This window comes from Ammospiza nelsoni, chromosome 6 (genome assembly GCF_027579445.1).
Source record: "Ammospiza nelsoni isolate bAmmNel1 chromosome 6, bAmmNel1.pri, whole genome shotgun sequence".
Taxonomy (NCBI): Eukaryota; Metazoa; Chordata; class Aves; order Passeriformes; family Passerellidae; genus Ammospiza; species Ammospiza nelsoni.
The window spans coordinates 52559199-52577378 of NC_080638.1; the positions used below are offsets into that span (position 1 = coordinate 52559199).

The 18180-nt window shown below is 37.5% G+C and overlaps 1 protein-coding gene across 7 annotated transcripts in view; it reads left to right on the forward strand.

Annotated features, from left to right (window-relative positions):
* Positions 1 to 17492, forward strand: part of EML1 (EMAP like 1) — a 122414-nt gene extending 104922 nt beyond the window's left edge. For all 7 annotated transcript variants that reach the window (XM_059473761.1, XM_059473759.1, XM_059473760.1 and 4 more), the window contains 12 exons: positions 484 to 618; positions 2076 to 2175; positions 4275 to 4429; positions 5686 to 5811; positions 6070 to 6201; positions 7527 to 7594; positions 9112 to 9200; positions 9728 to 9825; positions 9951 to 10038; positions 10223 to 10318; positions 15523 to 15653; positions 15938 to 17492. In XM_059473761.1, coding sequence (XP_059329744.1) covers positions 484 to 618; positions 2076 to 2175; positions 4275 to 4429; positions 5686 to 5811; positions 6070 to 6201; positions 7527 to 7594; positions 9112 to 9200; positions 9728 to 9825; positions 9951 to 10038; positions 10223 to 10318; positions 15523 to 15653; positions 15938 to 16063 — 1344 coding nt within the window. In that variant the 3' untranslated portion in view covers positions 16064 to 17492. The remainder of the gene's footprint in view (positions 1 to 483; positions 619 to 2075; positions 2176 to 4274; positions 4430 to 5685; positions 5812 to 6069; positions 6202 to 7526; positions 7595 to 9111; positions 9201 to 9727; positions 9826 to 9950; positions 10039 to 10222; positions 10319 to 15522; positions 15654 to 15937) is intronic.
* The last annotated feature ends 688 nt before the right edge of the window (positions 17493 to 18180 follow it).

The window sequence follows — 18180 nt, forward strand, 5'->3', positions numbered from 1 at the left end:
GTAATAAAATGTCTTTCTGTATTTAACTTTTTGTGCCTTTTTAACACTTGTATAAAAGGCAGGGAACATGAAGAAAGGGAATATTTTCTCTTTCTTAAGATTACCCGAATAGTTTTGGTTTTTATAAAATTTTGCTGTTGTTGTCATTCTTGTCATTGATTAGAATTGTCATTTTAGAATTTATTAGAAAATTTTAGGCAGCAATGATAGGAGCATGTGCAGGAAAAAGATCCTAAACTAATCTTTTGTGTAGAAGTGCTCATTATGTGACATGATTTTAAGGATACATTTTGATACTAACTTATAAAGACATAACATTAATTTTTTGACTACAGAGTATTCCAGTCTATGTTAGTAAATTCATAGCTCAGAATTATTCTTTTGTCAGAAGTATCAGTTTACCTAACTAGAGAACCATGTAATATTGTTTTCCTTCCTTTGCATTTTAGATTTTGATACAATGTTTTTCTTTTTCCTTCCAAGTGCTCTAATGAGGCTGTATTTGCTGCAGATTTTCACCCTACTGATACAAATATAATAGTCACCTGTGGAAAATCACACCTTTATTTTTGGACACTAGAAGGAAATTCCCTTATTAAAAAGCAAGGATTATTTGAGGTAAAATAAAATGGTTCTCTAATTTTATGTTTATAGTAATGATATAGTCATATAGAAATAAGGTTTAATAAGGTTTGAGTAAATCAAAATAAGTGATTATTATTAAACTCAAAGTGTTGCAGAAGCTCAGGTGGCATTCATGGTATGGCACAAAGAATTTTTCCATGGATAAAATTTCCACACTGAAATTTTGAAATGCAATTGCCCATTTTTCCTTGTATTCTTTTTCCTGTATTCTTTTTGCTACATAACCCCACTCTCCCACTCACAACCTGTGGAAAATAAAATTACCTTAAAACTCTCTATGATTAAAAAAAAGGAGAGAATGTGTGATGGAGGAGATTTTTATTTTATGAGAGGAAAGACCCCATAAAAATTTGTATGAATTTGTATGAATTTTCTTCCCTTTTCCTCTGTTCTGCTCAGACACATGCACATATGTCATTCAAATACAGATTGAGCTGGCCACTATTTGGTAAATATCATTTTCATTTCAAGGTTTGATTTGGTTTTGTTCTTGAATATAGACTAAGCTGTACAGCACTTGCGTGCACAACTGAGGGATGTTTGCAATAACTGCAGATAACTCCAGTGAGTGCTAGTTAACTGCTTTGTGGAGGCTCCTTGTGGCTCCCAAGGATAGTCAGAACAAATATTTACAATGTCAGTTCTTAAACTTTGTGTGAAATCAGGAGGAGATGCCGAGAGAATGCATGTAAATTTTGTCACATTTTATTTTTCATGCATTTTAAATGGATTTTTCTCCCTCTTCTGGCTCTGTTGGTCTTGGTGATGGTTAGAGCTGGAAAAGGGTGGTGGTCCTTGCAAAGAACAGCTCTTAGTTTGGGGGAGAAAGGGATCATACACATAGATTGTCAGCAAGGAATGTATAATGTCCTTAGAAGCTACCAATGATGTTTTTGTTCCCTTACACATTGGATTTTTTTGTTGCTGTCAGTGTCTAAATGCAGAGTTTCACTACGGAAACTTGGGCTTCTTTCAAGAGATGATCCCTTCATTCTTACACTATGGCCAAACCCTCTAGTAATATTTAATTTTTTCTCCTAAATACTGTGGAGTTAAGAATTATAATAATAAAGCTTGTTTGAAACATTGGCCACTTCTAAATACTCCAAGTCTTTGGCATTCTGGAGTAGCTGGGGAATTGGGTTTATCTCAGAGCAGTCCTGGTCATATGTTACATGTTGGCACGTGTTCTCACTCACTCTGTCCCCAGCTTGCAATTAAAGGGTGCAGGATTGGGCCAAAAAACTCAGAGGATGCATCTTCTGCCCTTGCACAGATTATTCTGTTTAGACTGTAGGAATGTGTTTAACTTTTATAGATATTTAAGTGATAATAGAGCTGTATAAGACTAAACTAAATTAACAAATGCATAAAGTTAAAATCCATGGGTTGTGTGTTGCTGTGAATGTATATTTTTCATAACCATGCAGAAACAAGAGAAGCCAAAGTTTGTCCTGTGTGTGACCTTTTCTGAAAATGGTGATACTATTACAGGAGACTCAAGTGGAAACATTTTGGTTTGGGGGAAAGGTAAGAGAGAATGTCACTATTCACTTCCATCTTAATATTAGACTATGAGAGTAGACTTGAGTGTAGAGCTTCATTTCAAGAAGAAGAAATTTTCTTTTATCTTGAGTTCTTTCCCAAGACCAATCCAGGAGATTGTGCCTGGATTCTTTTCTACAGGAAGCTAAAGAATATCTGTACCTAACTGCTAGAGCACAAAATTCTATCAAATGTGTTTCCTATGGTCAAATACTGAATCACAGAGCTATGCCAGCATGTGGGGCTTTTACTGATGTAAGAGATGCCAAGAAAAGTTCCTTCTTTAATCACTGTACAGAAAGAAACATTGTTGATGTAACTGATGATCTCCAGTCTCCTATCCTGTCCCTCTCTACTGTTTGCAGAAATTATGCCTATTGACACACACTTTTAAAAAGACAACAAATAGCAGTATTTGTTTTCCTAGGAAGTCAAGCTAAAATGCATTCAGATCTAATTGATTCCTTTATTTCAGAAGAACAGATGGATAGGAAGAACTTCTTAAAAAGCATTTTCTAGTAAGAAGAGATCTATTTTTAGGCAGCAGAAGGAAATGCCTCCCAGTGGGCAAACAGCAGCAACATCCTAAATGTGTACTTAGTGCCTGAGATGCCATGCATAGGGATAAGGAGAATCCCTTAAAGGAGGCCTTATTAGCAAAGGAAGAAGGGATGTGGATGACAGCTTTTTCCTATTTACTCAGTGCTTTCTCCCAATATACTACTCAAAGGGATAAGACCCTGAAAACAATACAGTGAATCAATTATACAGTTGAGCCTTACTTGTTTTGTTTTTTCTTTTTCAACCAAGGACTGTCAGCTAATTATCTCCTTGACCAGTACACTGCTGGGGACAGGGGTGGATATGGCGTTTGTAACTTGGTTTCTCATTTATCTCCCTTTCCTTTTTCCTGTGGTAATTTATAGCAAGGCACTTCAACACTTTTCCTTCTAAACTGACTTTAGAAATTGCACTGTCCCATGTCCCTGTTCTTTATTGTTGTTTTTGACTGCCAGCAGACAAGGGAGACAGGGGCAGTGCACTGCTCAGGGGCCAGTTTGCCATCATGCTGGTAGACCAATTTCTGCTTGGACTGCAAGCAGCCTCTTCTGACCTTTCTCCCAGAAATAAAAGGGAATTCTCTGTGTGCTCAAGATCCCACCTTCTGCCAGCTCTGTAGAGTTGGGCAAAAATGTTTTTTCTTGTTTTTCTGTCTCATACAGTGTACTTGCTCTGCCTTCACTACTTTTGACTCAGAGCTCTATGTGCAAGAGAGGGCTGCTTCCACCAGGTCAGAGTACCCTTAGCAAAACTTTAATAGAAATCAGTTGTGCCTGACCCATTATATCCGTAGACATGGATGAAGGAAAGGCAGTTTGTTTTTCCTAACTTCCATCAGCCCCTCACTTGTGCTAAACATCAAGTTAGCAAAGCTTTGATGCAAGGTGCACATTTCAGTAATAGAATCACCAGTAATCATTTATTTGTACTTCATAATAGTAATAATTCGCCAAATTAGAGATACTTAATCTAAAGTGGTTGGTTTTGACAGTGTTGAGTCTAAGAAGCTACTTAAACAAGCCAAGTTCATCAGTAAATAAGTACAGAGAGTGGAGAGTGATCAGCACGTTCTGCCAGATATACAAGGACCTCTAGCTTAGTCAGATTTTGCAACAAGTTCAGGATGTGGAGGCTGCAGAATATCTTATATCTGGAGGAGAAAAGTGACTGGGTTATGGGTTTTTGATGATAAGGTGTGTAGTGCTACTACAGGTCAGATGTGAGGTCAAATTATTTCACTTAAACCCCCTTGAAAGGTTTAAATGAACCTATTTTATTTTGTTCTTGACCTGGACTGAGTATGTATGTTTTTATTTTTGAGGTAGGGAGAAGATATTGTAAAATATACTAATTCAGCGTCTTCTGTGGGTCTGTGTGTTTTGGTCCAGCATCCCATGCCCACTGTTATCATTGTTTAAATGCAATCCTTGAGAGATAGTAGAGAAATGGAGAAAAAAAAATGGGGGCAAAGGAGCTCTTAGCCTGAGCATTTCAGTAATAATGCCTTTTTTCCTTCTGTTCAGGTACCAACAGAATAAGCCATGCAGTTCAAGGAGCACATGAGGGTGGAATCTTTGCCCTGTGTATGCTGCGAGATGGCACCTTGGTATCAGGGGGAGGAAAAGACCGAAAGCTGATCTCTTGGAATGGAAACTACCAAAAAATTCACAAAACTGAGGTGATATTGCCTATCTTGAAATTACTCTGCTACTTAAAATAAAATTCTGTTGTTCTCTGAGCATCTTTTTATTTTGTTTTTTCTTATGGATCTGTGTTCTATGGGAAAGCAAATCATTGGTAAAATACTGTATTTTCATATGCTGAGTTGGAAGGGCCCCATCAGGATCATCAAGTCCAACTCCTGGCCCTGCACAGGACACCTCAAATTTTCAGTCCTCAGGTCATTCCTGTGATTGCCTATTCATTAACTTAATATTTCCTTTCTAAGGTCTGTGGTAGCTGGAAAACAAATCTTGTGTATCTTTCCATATTATTTCTTCCTTTCTTTTCATTTAATAATGTGAGGTAATGTTTAATTTCAGAGTATTACAGTATTGAAATGATTTTATGCATTCCTCTTTCCCAGAATGATGTCAGGATTTTTTTAGGGTTTTAATAATTAAAGTTTTTCATTTATTTCTTGGTTGATGTTGTTGATTTTAAAATGTAATTTAAACAAAATTTGAAAATTACTCCAGCTGCTATGTAGGAACTTAGAAGACTAAAGCAGAATTTGTTTGGACAGAACTACTTTGTTTACATACTGAATCTAAGAGAAGAATCAGCTGAAAAGTCTGAGAAAGAGCTTCAACTGTACTATATAATATTAAATAATAATTAAATAATACTACTGTATAATTAACTTTATAATATTTATCATATTTAATGTTGCAAATATATATGCAACTGGCATGTCTCTTTTTGTAATTCATTTTTTAACACAGTACAAGGGACATGCTTGTTGTGCTGTTTCTAACTGTGGTGTCCTTCTTTTTTCTCTTATTTGTTCATATTTGGGTATTCCTGGTTGTTTTACATCTTCCCTTGAGCTTTATTTTAGAGATTTGCACTGGCTCTTTCAGAACCAAGGCTGCAATTAAAGAAACATTCATTGCCAGAAAATGCTCAGAGTAGAAATGCTTATTCTGATATCACAGCTGCAATTAAATACTATTGAATTAACACAGCATGAAGGAACCTTTGTGTTTCTTGAAATGCTTGATTTAGCTGAGTATTCTGTAGATAATAAAGTCTTGTTTTGCAGTGTTATAGAAGTTACTGAGCTGATGCAAGTTGTTATAAAATTTTGCAAGACAGGCATGTGTATTCATTTCTTCGCTGCGCAATATTTATTAAAACACATTTACTACTTTAAAAATGGCAGTACCTGATGAATTGTCTGACTTATCTGTCCTTTGTCTGTTCTGACCACAGATTCCAGAGCAGTTTGGTCCAATAAGAACAGTAGCAGAGGGAAAAGGAGATGTTGTATTAATAGGAACCACCAGAAACTTCGTCCTACAGGGCACCCTGTCAGGAGACTTTTTCCCAATCACCCAGGTAAGCTGGGTTTCCTTACAGGAACACTTCTAAATGTGTAAGAGCAGTAAATATCCTGTTTAAAATTAATTTTCATAAATATACACCTGATTTATTATAGTACTTTCAGCATTAAGAATAATTATAAATACGTATATATCTAGAGCTAACATATTTTTGGAATGTTTTAATATATAGTTTGGTCATTTTAATACTGTTTAAACATGTTTGGTTTTCATGGCCTGACCTTCTTGTCTAAAAACATCTCTGCTTGCATAGGGCCACACTGATGAGCTCTGGGGACTTGCAGTCCATTCCTCTAAGCCTCAGTTCTTCACATGTGGACACGACAAACACATTACACTCTGGGATGCAACCACTCACCATCCTATCTGGAACAAGATTATAGAGGTATACATTTATTAAATACAGCTCTCTGTTACAGAAATACTCTAGTCATTTTGGTTTTTCTTAAGATTATTGTTTAAAATTACCTTAAAATATTAACTTGAGGGAAAAAAAATCATTTCATGTTAACCTATTTTTGTCATAGAGATCAATGTAAAAGCTTTTTAATGCAGGTATTCTGAGTACAAGTTAGATTAAATGCTCTGTTTGAACCTCTGGTTTAATCAATGAAATATCTTTGCATTTGCTATGAAATTATACTTTAAAAACATTAGGAAATTTTCCTTTCTGAAATGCTGTAGTGTATTACAAGCTGGGCATAGAAATCCTGGATCTCAGCAATTCTCTGAAATTTTCTTTAGAGTTAGTAATTATTTTAAATTAGTCACTTGCTTATCATTAATGAGAATATCCTTTCCACCTAGCCTCTAGGGCTAGTAATTACCAATTAATGTAATGTTTTCTCAACAAAAATGTCAGCAGGTTTACTGAAAGAGCTACAATGAGATACTGTTTTAAAATACAGAAAATTAAAGACACAAGCATTTCCATGAGATGGATCCCTGAACTGGGTTTTTGCTTGCATTTTAAAATTATGTTTTAATGGTATAAGGAAAAAAACCCTGTATTGGTATTTTCTGCTATAACCTGAAAAGTTCTGGACCTCATTCTTTGTAACTGGACAAGTATTAGAAAGAAAATGCTAATCTTTTTTTTAGGCATATGTTTAAATTGCAAGAAAAACACTAAAGTTTTACCAAGTAAAATGTTTTAAAATTGCACATCCAAATAAGAAACCCAGTTTATGCCCTTAATCTGCCACTGAGATGCAGCTTAGTAGGTGCTGGAAAAAGGTGTTGGTGTGTGTAGGAGTTAGGCTTTACCCCTCCTGCCAAGTGCCACACACCTTTGTTGAATAAGGGACTTGCTTGTCCTCCAGACTGCAGGTAAACTGCAGCTTTGATGCTTAATTCTAAGGTCAGCTCCAGTTTAAGAAGTTATTTTTATCTCTTATTTCTTTTGGATTTATTGAGAAGCTGCCATTGCCAATGTTATTGTTATGAAATCACTCACCAAATTATTTTTAGAGACTAAAAAGCAGAAAAGAGTGGCCTTGTATAGAGGGAAAATAAAATATTTCAATTAGTTAAAAATGCTTTTTTATGCCTCAAGTTTATACTGAAAGAGATATAATGAGAAGAAATTACCCCTAAAAATCAACAAGATCGTTTTACTCTGTTCCAAGGGCAAATAATTGAATTGTATTTTTGTTATAATTTGATAGCATGGACTGGTAAAAAAGCATATTTCTTTCTGAAACATTTCAGGATCCAGCACAGTCTTCAGGTTTTCATCCTTCAGCATCTGTTGTTGCAGTAGGGACACTAACTGGAAGGTAAGAGGTGCAGAGCTACACCTTGGACACCAAAAAAACTCTGATTTTTCCAGCTCACATCCAAGCTCATGTAGATGTATGTAATCACACATCTTCATTCCCTATTGATTTCTATTGAATGTCACAGTGAAATTTATTTGTATTGCCTCAGTACCTAGAAACCCCAGGCTTGGGCCAGCACCCTGTGTTTGCTGAGTGTTGCATGAACAGAGATGGTTTCTGCCCTGGGAGAGAGAAACAGTGTAGATCAGTGGGAGGAGGACATTTAGAGAGGGCAGGTGAGCTGTGAGACCAGGCATGGGAAGTGCTGTCACCATACCAGTGATCTAAATGTTAAATCTCTGTGTCCACTGGGAAAAAGGAAAGGCTAAAGGGGGAGTTTGATGTAGTGGAGGGAGATTTCCTCCAAGGCCTTTAGGGCTGCATGGAGGAAATCCCATAGAAAAATTCTGTGTGTTGGAAAATCATGGTCCCTAATGCAGTGACAACCAGAGAGGCTTTAAAAAAATTGGCAAGTGTTCCCCTGTGCTAGACATAGTGTAAAAATGCACATTAAGAGACTTGTTCTGCTTGCAGAGTGTGAGGGATAAACAAGGCAGAGGAAACTGAGGTGCAGGAGAGTATTTTAGGCAGCAGGTTGAGCCTTGGTGACATCAGTGGCAGCTGCAGGGTTTATCTGTGGTTGTCTCTCACAGGAGGGACTGCCTTTGCCTAACTTCTCCCTCTGCTTTAGTGTCACTTGAGGGCAGGCTTGGCTGTTAGTACTGAAAACAGTTCCAGTTCACTGAGAACATACAGGAAAGCTTATTATTATGAGCTTATTTCAGATTTTATATCAATCCTAAATAGAGGACTTACTTTTGTTACTGAATGTACTTTCTCTACTAAATAAAGTAAAACAGAAGGAGAAACTTTTGAGGAATATTCTCTTTGTCTTTAGTAATCTGATGCAAGTATTGAAATGCAAATTTTATGTTTGCCCTTTCTACATGTTTTCACAAACTAATTTTTGGTTCATTAAAATTAATCAATTAAACTAAACTACTGAAAAAATAATGAATCAATTCACTTTAAAATAAATTAATTCATCCCTTTCTTCTATCAGAAGAGAATGGTCTTGATGCTTGCTTGTGTTTTCCCTTCCTCTAGGATTTAATGCAGCCATCAATTTAAACATAGCAATTTTCAGTATAGCATACAGGAAGATCTTTAAAGGAGAAGGGACATCACAAGCAATGCTTTTTTTATTCTTATGCATTACATACTAAAACACACTAAAACACACTAAAATCTGAAGACTGATATTGGGGTCAATGCCCATGCATTTTTACAGTTAAAAAATATGTAAAAGAAATTATCCTTTTGTTAAAGTAAAAATAGACCAAACTGCATTTGCTGTTTTTCTCTTCTTGGTATAAAACTTATGCTATTTTGACAGAAGCAAAGTTGGTCAAGATTACAGTAGATTTAAATTCTTTTTGGAATGATTTATTGGCCTCTTTCTGTGTTTACAACAGGTGGTTTGTGTTTGACACAGAAACAAAAGACTTGGTCACTGTACACACAGATGGAAACGAACAGCTGTCTGTAATGCGTTACTCACCAGGTTTGAGAGCATTTATTTACTGGGGGAAAAAAGGCATTGAATTTTTTTATTAAATTAGGGGTTGGCTTGTTTTATAATAAGTCACTTCTTGCCACACTGAAGTTGAAAATAAGTGTGCAATGAAACATTGGCAGGACTTTATGGGTGGTATCTTAAGCTCTGGTTTTGTTTTACCTCCCTCCCCAACATGTTCAATATGGTTTCACTGTGAAGAAGGGAAAAAAATAAAGACTTAACTCTGCTGGTTGTTGCAATTGGGTTAGCCCTAAATGGACTGTAGCTGCTTCCAAAAATGTCATGTGTTTTTAACAGTAATATTTGTAAGTATTAAATTGCTGGTTTTTAGTCTTGATAAATACATCAATATGCAACTGGAAAATTTAAAACAAAATTTAATTTATTCATTTTTTAATATCAAGGCCTTTAAGAACAGTTCCTCTTGTCTGTGACTTTTCAAACAAACTTTACAAAATTAGCCTAAGTTCTTTCTTACAGGAATAATTGCAGTTTCACTTTTCTGTTTATAGATGGAAACTTCTTGGCAATAGGTTCCCATGACAACTGTATTTATATATATGGTGTAAGTGAAAATGGAAGAAAGTACTCTAGAATTGGCAAATGTTCAGTAAGTAAGCTTTTTTCTCCTGGTTCAGTATCAATACCCAAAGGGTATTTTGTAGCACTGTATTAACACTGTCACATTGTGGCACACTGTTAGTGCAGTTGATACAATACATTTTCTCTTTATAGGGTCATTCCAGCTTCATTACTCATCTGGATTGGTCTGTTAATTCACAATATCTCGTGTCAAATTCAGGAGACTATGAAATCTTATACTGTGAGTAAGAATTATTTTTAGTCCTTTTGTGCAAAGTTCATGCAGTCTAACGCAGATTTAAAATTTAAATGAGACCATATAACTGCCAAGATCAACCATATGTTTTAATTCATCTGGTGTAATCAGAAATCTATACAATTTGAGAATGAAATATGTTGTTATGTGGGGTTTTTTTCTTTTCTAGGGATCCCCTCTGCTTGTAAACAAGTTGTGAGTGTTGAAACAACTAGGGATATAGAATGGGCCACTTACACCTGTACTTTAGGATTCCATGTTTTTGGTAAGTATATTTCCTCTTAAAAGTTCTTATCATTCTTCTTATTAACAAACATTTGGAATGCCAACTTTTGCTTATGAAACATGACTATTCATAATTCAGGGAAAAATACAGAACTTCTGTTATGCCATTTTTATTACAATCTGTCTCCTTATTTCAATCCAGAAAGATTCTGATTTAATATTCTTGCTAGCTTCAAGTACAAATATCATATTACAACATAAGTGGGAGATAAGGAAAAAATCACATACTGCCCTTTCTGTCTCAGTAGAGCAGCTTCTCATAATGTTTAATTGAAAGTACCAGTTCTGTGAAATTGTCATGTATTTAGGCAGTTACTGGGTCGATTCCCTTACCAAAACTGATTTCATTTGCTCTGGTTACTGTGCAAGCACAAAATGAATGATAGTCTCCTTCATTAAGAACTTATCATGTATTGTGATACAGTCTATAGCAATTAAATTGAGTGAAAGAAATTCAAAAGGAAAAACATAACAAAATCCAGTGGTTTGTTTCCATGGGACTTCTCTTTTGCTAAATTTGAATAATCCACTTTCCCCAATGTAGTCTGAAGCTTTGTACTTATTCCACAATATGTGCAGGGCTGGACAGATGGTTACAAACACTGAGTACAAGAAGCTTCAAATTCTTGAGTCCTCAAGAGGAAATAGGGAGCCATGGTAGAAGTTCAGAGCCTGGTTTAGTATAAGTGGTAAACAAGGAATATTTGCACTCATGTTTCAAGTAGAATAGATTGCAGTGATGTGTTTGAAGGCAGACAGAAAGGGCATGGTTTCCATTTTCAAGGGCCTGAAGATGCTATGGCAGTAGCAGTATGCTGGGAAAACACCTTCAAGTTTTCTGTAATTTAGCTGACAAGCAGTGCTTGGATAGCACTTGGATATCACAGCACACAGATTTAGTAAACCCTGCAAGATTGGCTACATGTTGACATGATGTATTTTTCATTTAAGGGATAGAAGCTTCTATGGAACTATTAAAATATTTCTGGGGTTTCAGTACACCCTACACATAGTTACAAAGCTACAAAGTCCTTGCATTGAGCATCACAGGTTCAGATACTGAGATACTAAATACCCTGTTTGAGGGTTCCTTACTTTGTAGTTCAGATTCCTACAAAATACAATGCTATTAGAATCTGGGGCTGCTTTTGATGCATAGAAAGTCAGAGGACAGAGTCATGTTGCACTTGAGAGGGAATCTCCCTCTTGCAACAGATCAGCTATTTGAGCCAGAGCATGGGACAAAATAATCTGCTGAGGGGGGAGACATGACACTGAAGTGTTACAAAACCCAATGCTTTTTAAAATATTTCTTTAATAAAAGACTTACTACAATTTAATGACAAACCCAGTTAGTGCCTACTGCTTTTAGTAGGGAAAGAGTAATTTGGAAAGTTGAAATAAGTCAAGTATTTTCAAAGTATTTGAGTGTGATGAACCTTATATCTGTGAAAAACAACTGGTTAGTGCCAGCTTGAGATCATTAGTACTTATTTTCAACACCTCACAGAGAACAGGCAAAGTACCGAAAAACTGGAGAATGAAATCAATATCTGCAGGATCATATATATGCCTTCAGAGCCCATGTAGAGAGGCTAAAATGCAAAGTGAATGGCTAGAATAACAAACTGAAGAAGCACATAGATTATGAGATGGAAACCAGTCCACTTTTATTTAAAGTCAATCAGTACTTTAGGGCCTCAGAACTGCCAGTTAGAACATTCTTCACATGCTTGCTAGGATGGCCTCAGAAGCAGAACACAGAAGCAGCAATCACAGCATCCAGGATGTGGGGCTTCTAGTATATTGATTTTTCAGTAGCTATGGCTGACTGAGGCCAGGGATATTTTCTCTCTCTGGTAGAACCACATAAAAATCCCAAACTATGCCCAGCATCCCCAGCTCAGCATAACCAATGCAGGGGGAAAAGGGAGCTCTGATCCCTTGAACATCTGTCTTTGAGCATGGGAACAGATTAGTCAGCCTGCAAGTGTTTAGAGATGATTCAACTGAAAGTCAATAGCATGTAAAGAAGTGTGCTTGAGGGGGGATGTTTTGGTGATACAAACACATAAATGTGAAGGAGCAAAGACTTTAAAATACTTACTGATCCATAAGCTCTTTCAAGAGCCATGTGCTGCTGGATAAACAAGTAAGGGATCAGTTCATAGCACGTGCCCAGTTTTGGAAAAAATTGTGTTTGAGGTGAAGGACAGGAACAGAAGAAATACAAGATACTGTACAAAGCCTGACAACATTGCAAGCAAAGCAGAACTCAGACTGGTTGGGTTCAAAACTGACTAGAACACTGTAAATTGATTATTATGTTTGAATATCTTTATTAATAGCATGCATGTAAAGTTTGTAGGTGGTGTAAGCTGCAGGATTAGCAAGTTGTCTTGAGAAACAGAGTGGTATGACAAAAGGAAGGAATTCAATAGAGTCAAAGAGGAGGCTCCCCACCAGAATGGCAGAACCCAGTTGTACAAATGCAGAACAGCTGAGAGCAGATCTGCACAGAAAGATCAGATTCCTTTTGCGTACAAACTGAACATGAGTCAACAGCATTATGCTGTTGTAGGAAAGGCAGATACATTAGTGAGATGTGTAATGAAAAGGATGCCATGCAAAATGTGAAGCAATCATCCATTTATCAGTATTGGCTTCAGTCACAGCTGGAATGGCTGCTTCTGGTTTTTGCACATTGGACCAACAGATAATGTGCTGACTAGTGAGAATAATTAATTATCCGTCTAAATATTGCTCTGGGAGAAGAGATGTAATGAATGAATTTTAGAGAAGAGGAGGAAAAAATAGCGTGGCATCAGTCTTCAAATGAGAGAAATTAAATGCTCTCTTTTACAGGTCTGCAGAGGATGGGAAAAATAAGGACTACTTTTTCAGCAAGGGCATTCAATTTGCATATTCATAAAAACTGAGTGAGGCACTAGGATAACTTTTGAAAGAACCAAGAGATTCAAAGAAAAATCCTCCTATTATCCATTCCCCATTTTCAAAATGGCAGTCTTGTTTCTTTAACCATTTCCTTCAGAGGTTATTTATCCTTCAGGGGTTATATATTCAGCTTGTCATAGTGACCTCTTGAGAAGACTCCTACCTCTGTTCAGCTAGCATTTGATGTTCATATAGCCTCCTTCTTGTCAAAGCAGATATTTAAAAAAGATTTTCTGTGTCTCTTTGTTCTGCATATTTGTAATTCCAGGAGTAGCAATCATTATGTTTCTTTGCAGGTTTCTTTGGGCCTCTTTTACTATCCCTGATCTAGCAATGTGATGTTTCCACACATATCAGGAAAATTAAGAGCAGTCTACAAATCAGACTTTGCATTTGATTTACAGCAATTTGTAATTCCTTATGAAGACATGGAACGACCTCCTCGTAGTGAATTGCTGTGCAGTGATACAAAGGCTGCATTTGGGAAGAATCCCAGTGACTGAAGGATAGCTGTTCCCCCAGTGCATGGCAAGTGCCCACTATGGGGTTAGAAGTATCCCAAAGGAGGAACTGGAGTGTGCCTTGGGAGTTCTTAGGGGAGTAGGAACTCTCTCACCCTGAGCTGCAGCAGCAGAGGAGGAGTGTGCCCTCGAGTGGGCACAGCTGCAGGGGACAGGTGACACAGGGCACACTGCAGGGGACAGGTGACACAGGGCACACTGCAGAGGGCAGGTGACACAGGGACACACTGCAGGGGACAGGTGACACAGGGGTGCACTGCAGGGGACAGGTGACACAGGGACACACTGCAGGGGACAGGTGACACAGGGATGCACTGCAGGGGACAGGTGACACAGGGACACACTGCAGGGGACAGGTGACACAGGGATGCACTGCAGGGGACAGGTGACACAGGGACACACTGCAGGGGACAGATGACACAGGGACACACTGCAGAGGGCAGGTGACACAGGACACACTGCAGAGGACAGGTGACACAGGGACACACTGCAGGGGACAGATGACACAGGGACACACTGCAGAGGGCAGGTGACACAGGGCACACTGCAGGGGACAGATGACACAGGGACACACTGCAGAGGGCAGGTGACACAGCACACTGCAGAGGGCAGGTGACACAGGGACACACTGCAGGGGACAGGTGACACAGGGACACACTGCAGGGGACAGATGACACAGGGACACACTGCAGAGGGCAGGTGACACAGGGCACACTGCAGAGGGCAGATGACACAGGGACACACTGCAGAGGGCAGGTGACACAGGGATGCACTGCAGGGGACAGGTGACACAGGGACAGGCACTGAAAATCACAGAGCCAAGACACAGCGGGGGTTTTGCCAAGTCATGATGGGAAGATGACAGTGATCTCTGAAAGCTTGCTGCCCTTTATGTTGAGCAGGGATTAGATAAAATCTAAATTAGAAAATCATAACCGAAAAAAGCCTGCAGAACTACATACAAAATCCTGAAATTTCAATAACTGGGTGGATTTTAGTAAAATTGCAATTTATTGCAGACAGGTATTCAGAGGCTTTGAAGATGTGGTGCACAGATTTGGTCTCTGCACTGTTGACCTTACAGTTTGATTTTAGGACACTACTTCATGCATGAACAGCAAAGGGGACAGTATGTGGGGAAGAAAGAAAAGTACTTGGAGTAGAATAAAAGCATTTAAAAACCTTATAGTAGGTTCAGTTCATTTTCAAGGGATCTATTAATTAATAAATAATAATTTAAACTATAGAACGTCTTTTTTCATAGACTTTAGATTTTAGTAATATGAAGAAATTACTTTTGGATCATATTCTAGTCTAAAAAATGTACCTGTGTAATATGAAAAAAGTCTATTAACTCATACATAAGGAAAAGGGAAAATAAGGGCAGTAACTGTTACTTTTCCACATAACCATATGAAAATTCTTTCAGGCTCAGGCACATGACTTATTCAGCGGAATGCATCTTCTCAGAGTACAAAGCACTTTGCTGTCTAGAGGGAATAAAGTGGTTTTTTATGTGTTTGATTCCCTCTTAGGATTTGGACTTTAGCTGGTGTGGAAGTATACACATTCTGACTCAGATGCAGTTATTTTTATAGGTTTTTCTTTTCCTTAAACAAGTCATCCTTTATTAACATTTTAACAGAAACTTAGGCTGTCACTTTTATGTCCTGTATCAAAGCCTTTAATGAGTCCCTCTGTGTTTCAGGTGTGTGGCCTGAAGGTTCAGATGGCACAGATATCAACGCTGTCTGTCGATCCCACGGGAGAAAACTGCTATCAACAGGAGATGACTTTGGCAAAGTACATCTCTTCTCATACCCATGCTCACAGTTCAGGGTAAGGTATTTCCCAAAAATTTACTCTTGTAGTTTGCACAAATGCATTAAATGTTGTTTTCTTTGAACAAAAAAAGACCCAAACCCCAAAACACATCAGAACAGGAAGAATGGGGCGTTTTGTACATCTAAGGGATTTATTTAAAGTTGATTGAGACAATAATTAAAGTTAAAAGTTAATTTAATATTAAAGTACTTCAAGAGAATGACATGATGCCTTAGTTTTATTGTTGCTTGAATGTTCTAATGAGATGCTTTTATTCTCACTAATATGGTGTTTTCTAGGCTCCAAGCCACGTGTATGGTGGACACAGTAGTCATGTAACTAATGTAGATTTTCTCTGTGAAGACACCCACCTCATCTCCACAGGAGGAAAGGACACAAGTATTATGCAGTGGCGAGTCATTTAAAGGAAACATCAGCATGAGCATACACAGTTGAGTCGACCATGCACAGAACTTATGTATAAACTGTATATTTAAAACTTAACAGTATGTTTGCAGTTTAGCCTGGTCACTGTGATTTTTGTTTAAAAAATTCTTACAAACCTCAGGAAAATTAAGCCCTGTGCTGGTTACCTTACTCAGTCTAGTATTTTTTTTCATTGTGTCACACCTTAAGATTGATCGTTCTCTGTTGTACAATATACAATGCAGTACAAGTTTAATATAAGAAATGTGGCTTGACAGTTTGCAATACAGTGGTATCAGCAGAATGTGACTACCTTAAATGTTTTCTATAAACACTGCTAAACTGGTCACAAAAATGCCTTTCAAAGACTGTATATATGTGCTTATTCGTTTCACTATCTACACTTTGTACTATATATCTACTTATATAGAAAAATCTATGACAATGTCAAGGTACTGAACTGTTTCTGCTGGAGGCTGATGAATAGATACATAAAGTATAAACTGCAATTTAAGATGCAAAAATTAGTGTTCTAGACCTGAAAATGTGAATGCTGGTAAATTTGCATTCTCCTGGTAACAGCACACTGTGGGTGTCACCCATGAGGAGTTGTGTTCCTTTTCCAATGAATCAGCAGGCTTTGTCCCAGTTTGACCTGAATTTTTCAGCAGGGCATACAGATGTCTGTGTGGTTCAGGTAGTCCATATGAATTTAAAGTCTTTTTACTTGTATATGAAAAATTTCTTTTTGAAAACAAACCAATAAAGCTTGGCCACATCCCCATTATTGGCTCATATATTTAACTAATATGTATATTAATCAGCATGATGCTATATTGTACATGTATAAGATTTTAGCAGTTCATAACAAATGGTAAGGCCATCTAGCTTTACTTTTTTATGCTTATGGATACTGTATATTTGTATTTTAAGACCAAGTAGACCAAGTCTAAAGATATCTTTTTAAGTGTACCATAAACCTGCAGAGGGTAAAGGAAGACTTGGAAGCCTACATGAAATATTAATGTGTAACTTCTTGCCCCTGTGTTTTGTGCATGGATGGGTATTTATAGTATGAAATAAGATTGTGTTTTGCAATGAAGTAACAGTGGAGGTGGTATAAAATGGTTAAGAAGGCCTTATCAATGTTGATTGTGACACAGATTGAAATGTATTGTTTACTATGAGGAATGTATCTGAAGAATTTTAAAAGAAGAGTTCTAAGTGGACTCGCAAAAAGTAATATTAAAATTTTGCTTGTAATGGACAGTAAATGTTAATTCTCTGAACTCTAAAGCACTGGTTGTTTAGAGTGATTTAAATGAAATTGAACCAATAAATTTTGAAACTTTTTTATTACATCTCCAACCTCCTACACTGAAAGTGCAGGACACCAATAAACATGTATTAAAGTGACTTCTCAATGCATTCTTCTTGTTTAGTAAGGTGTCTTTGTTTGAGCGTGATAAAGAGACAGGCTTTTAGTTAACAACACACATTTGTGATTTCTCATTTAGAGATGCATTTGAAAACAGTTGGCAGTAGAATCTAGATTTTGGGGTACATAATTTTATGTGTGCCCATGACCCTGGGGACATGATGACAATACATACCTGGGAGTTTCACTTTACATACAATACATACCTGGGAGTTTCCAGCTTTACAGCAGGAAGGACACACCACATGCCCTCACCTACACACTGCCTTGGTCCTGCCTCCCAGTGCACATCTCCAATTTCTGGGTACTCAGCTGGTGGAATGTTCTTCCACTGCTCAGATTTATGCTCGTGGCAAGAGCTCCTGACAATTTCTGTGCTAGGAACTTGTGCTCAGGCAAGACCTTTGCAGGCCATGGTGTCAGGGTCACTTTACCCTGATGTTACCTGGCGCTGTCGCTGCAGGCAGAGGTCTTGATCCCAGCTGGTTACTCTGACCCTGTGCACCAGCACAAAGAGTTATTGTGGCCATAAGCAGAACCCAGCTGGGACACAACAACCAATGCAGACAAAAATCCTGTTTCCTCAGTTTCTGATCTAGCTGTGCAATGTGAAAAATAAATGGCCAAAGGAGCACTGGAACAACTTTTTTTAATAGTGATGGTTATCTGCCTCCTCTT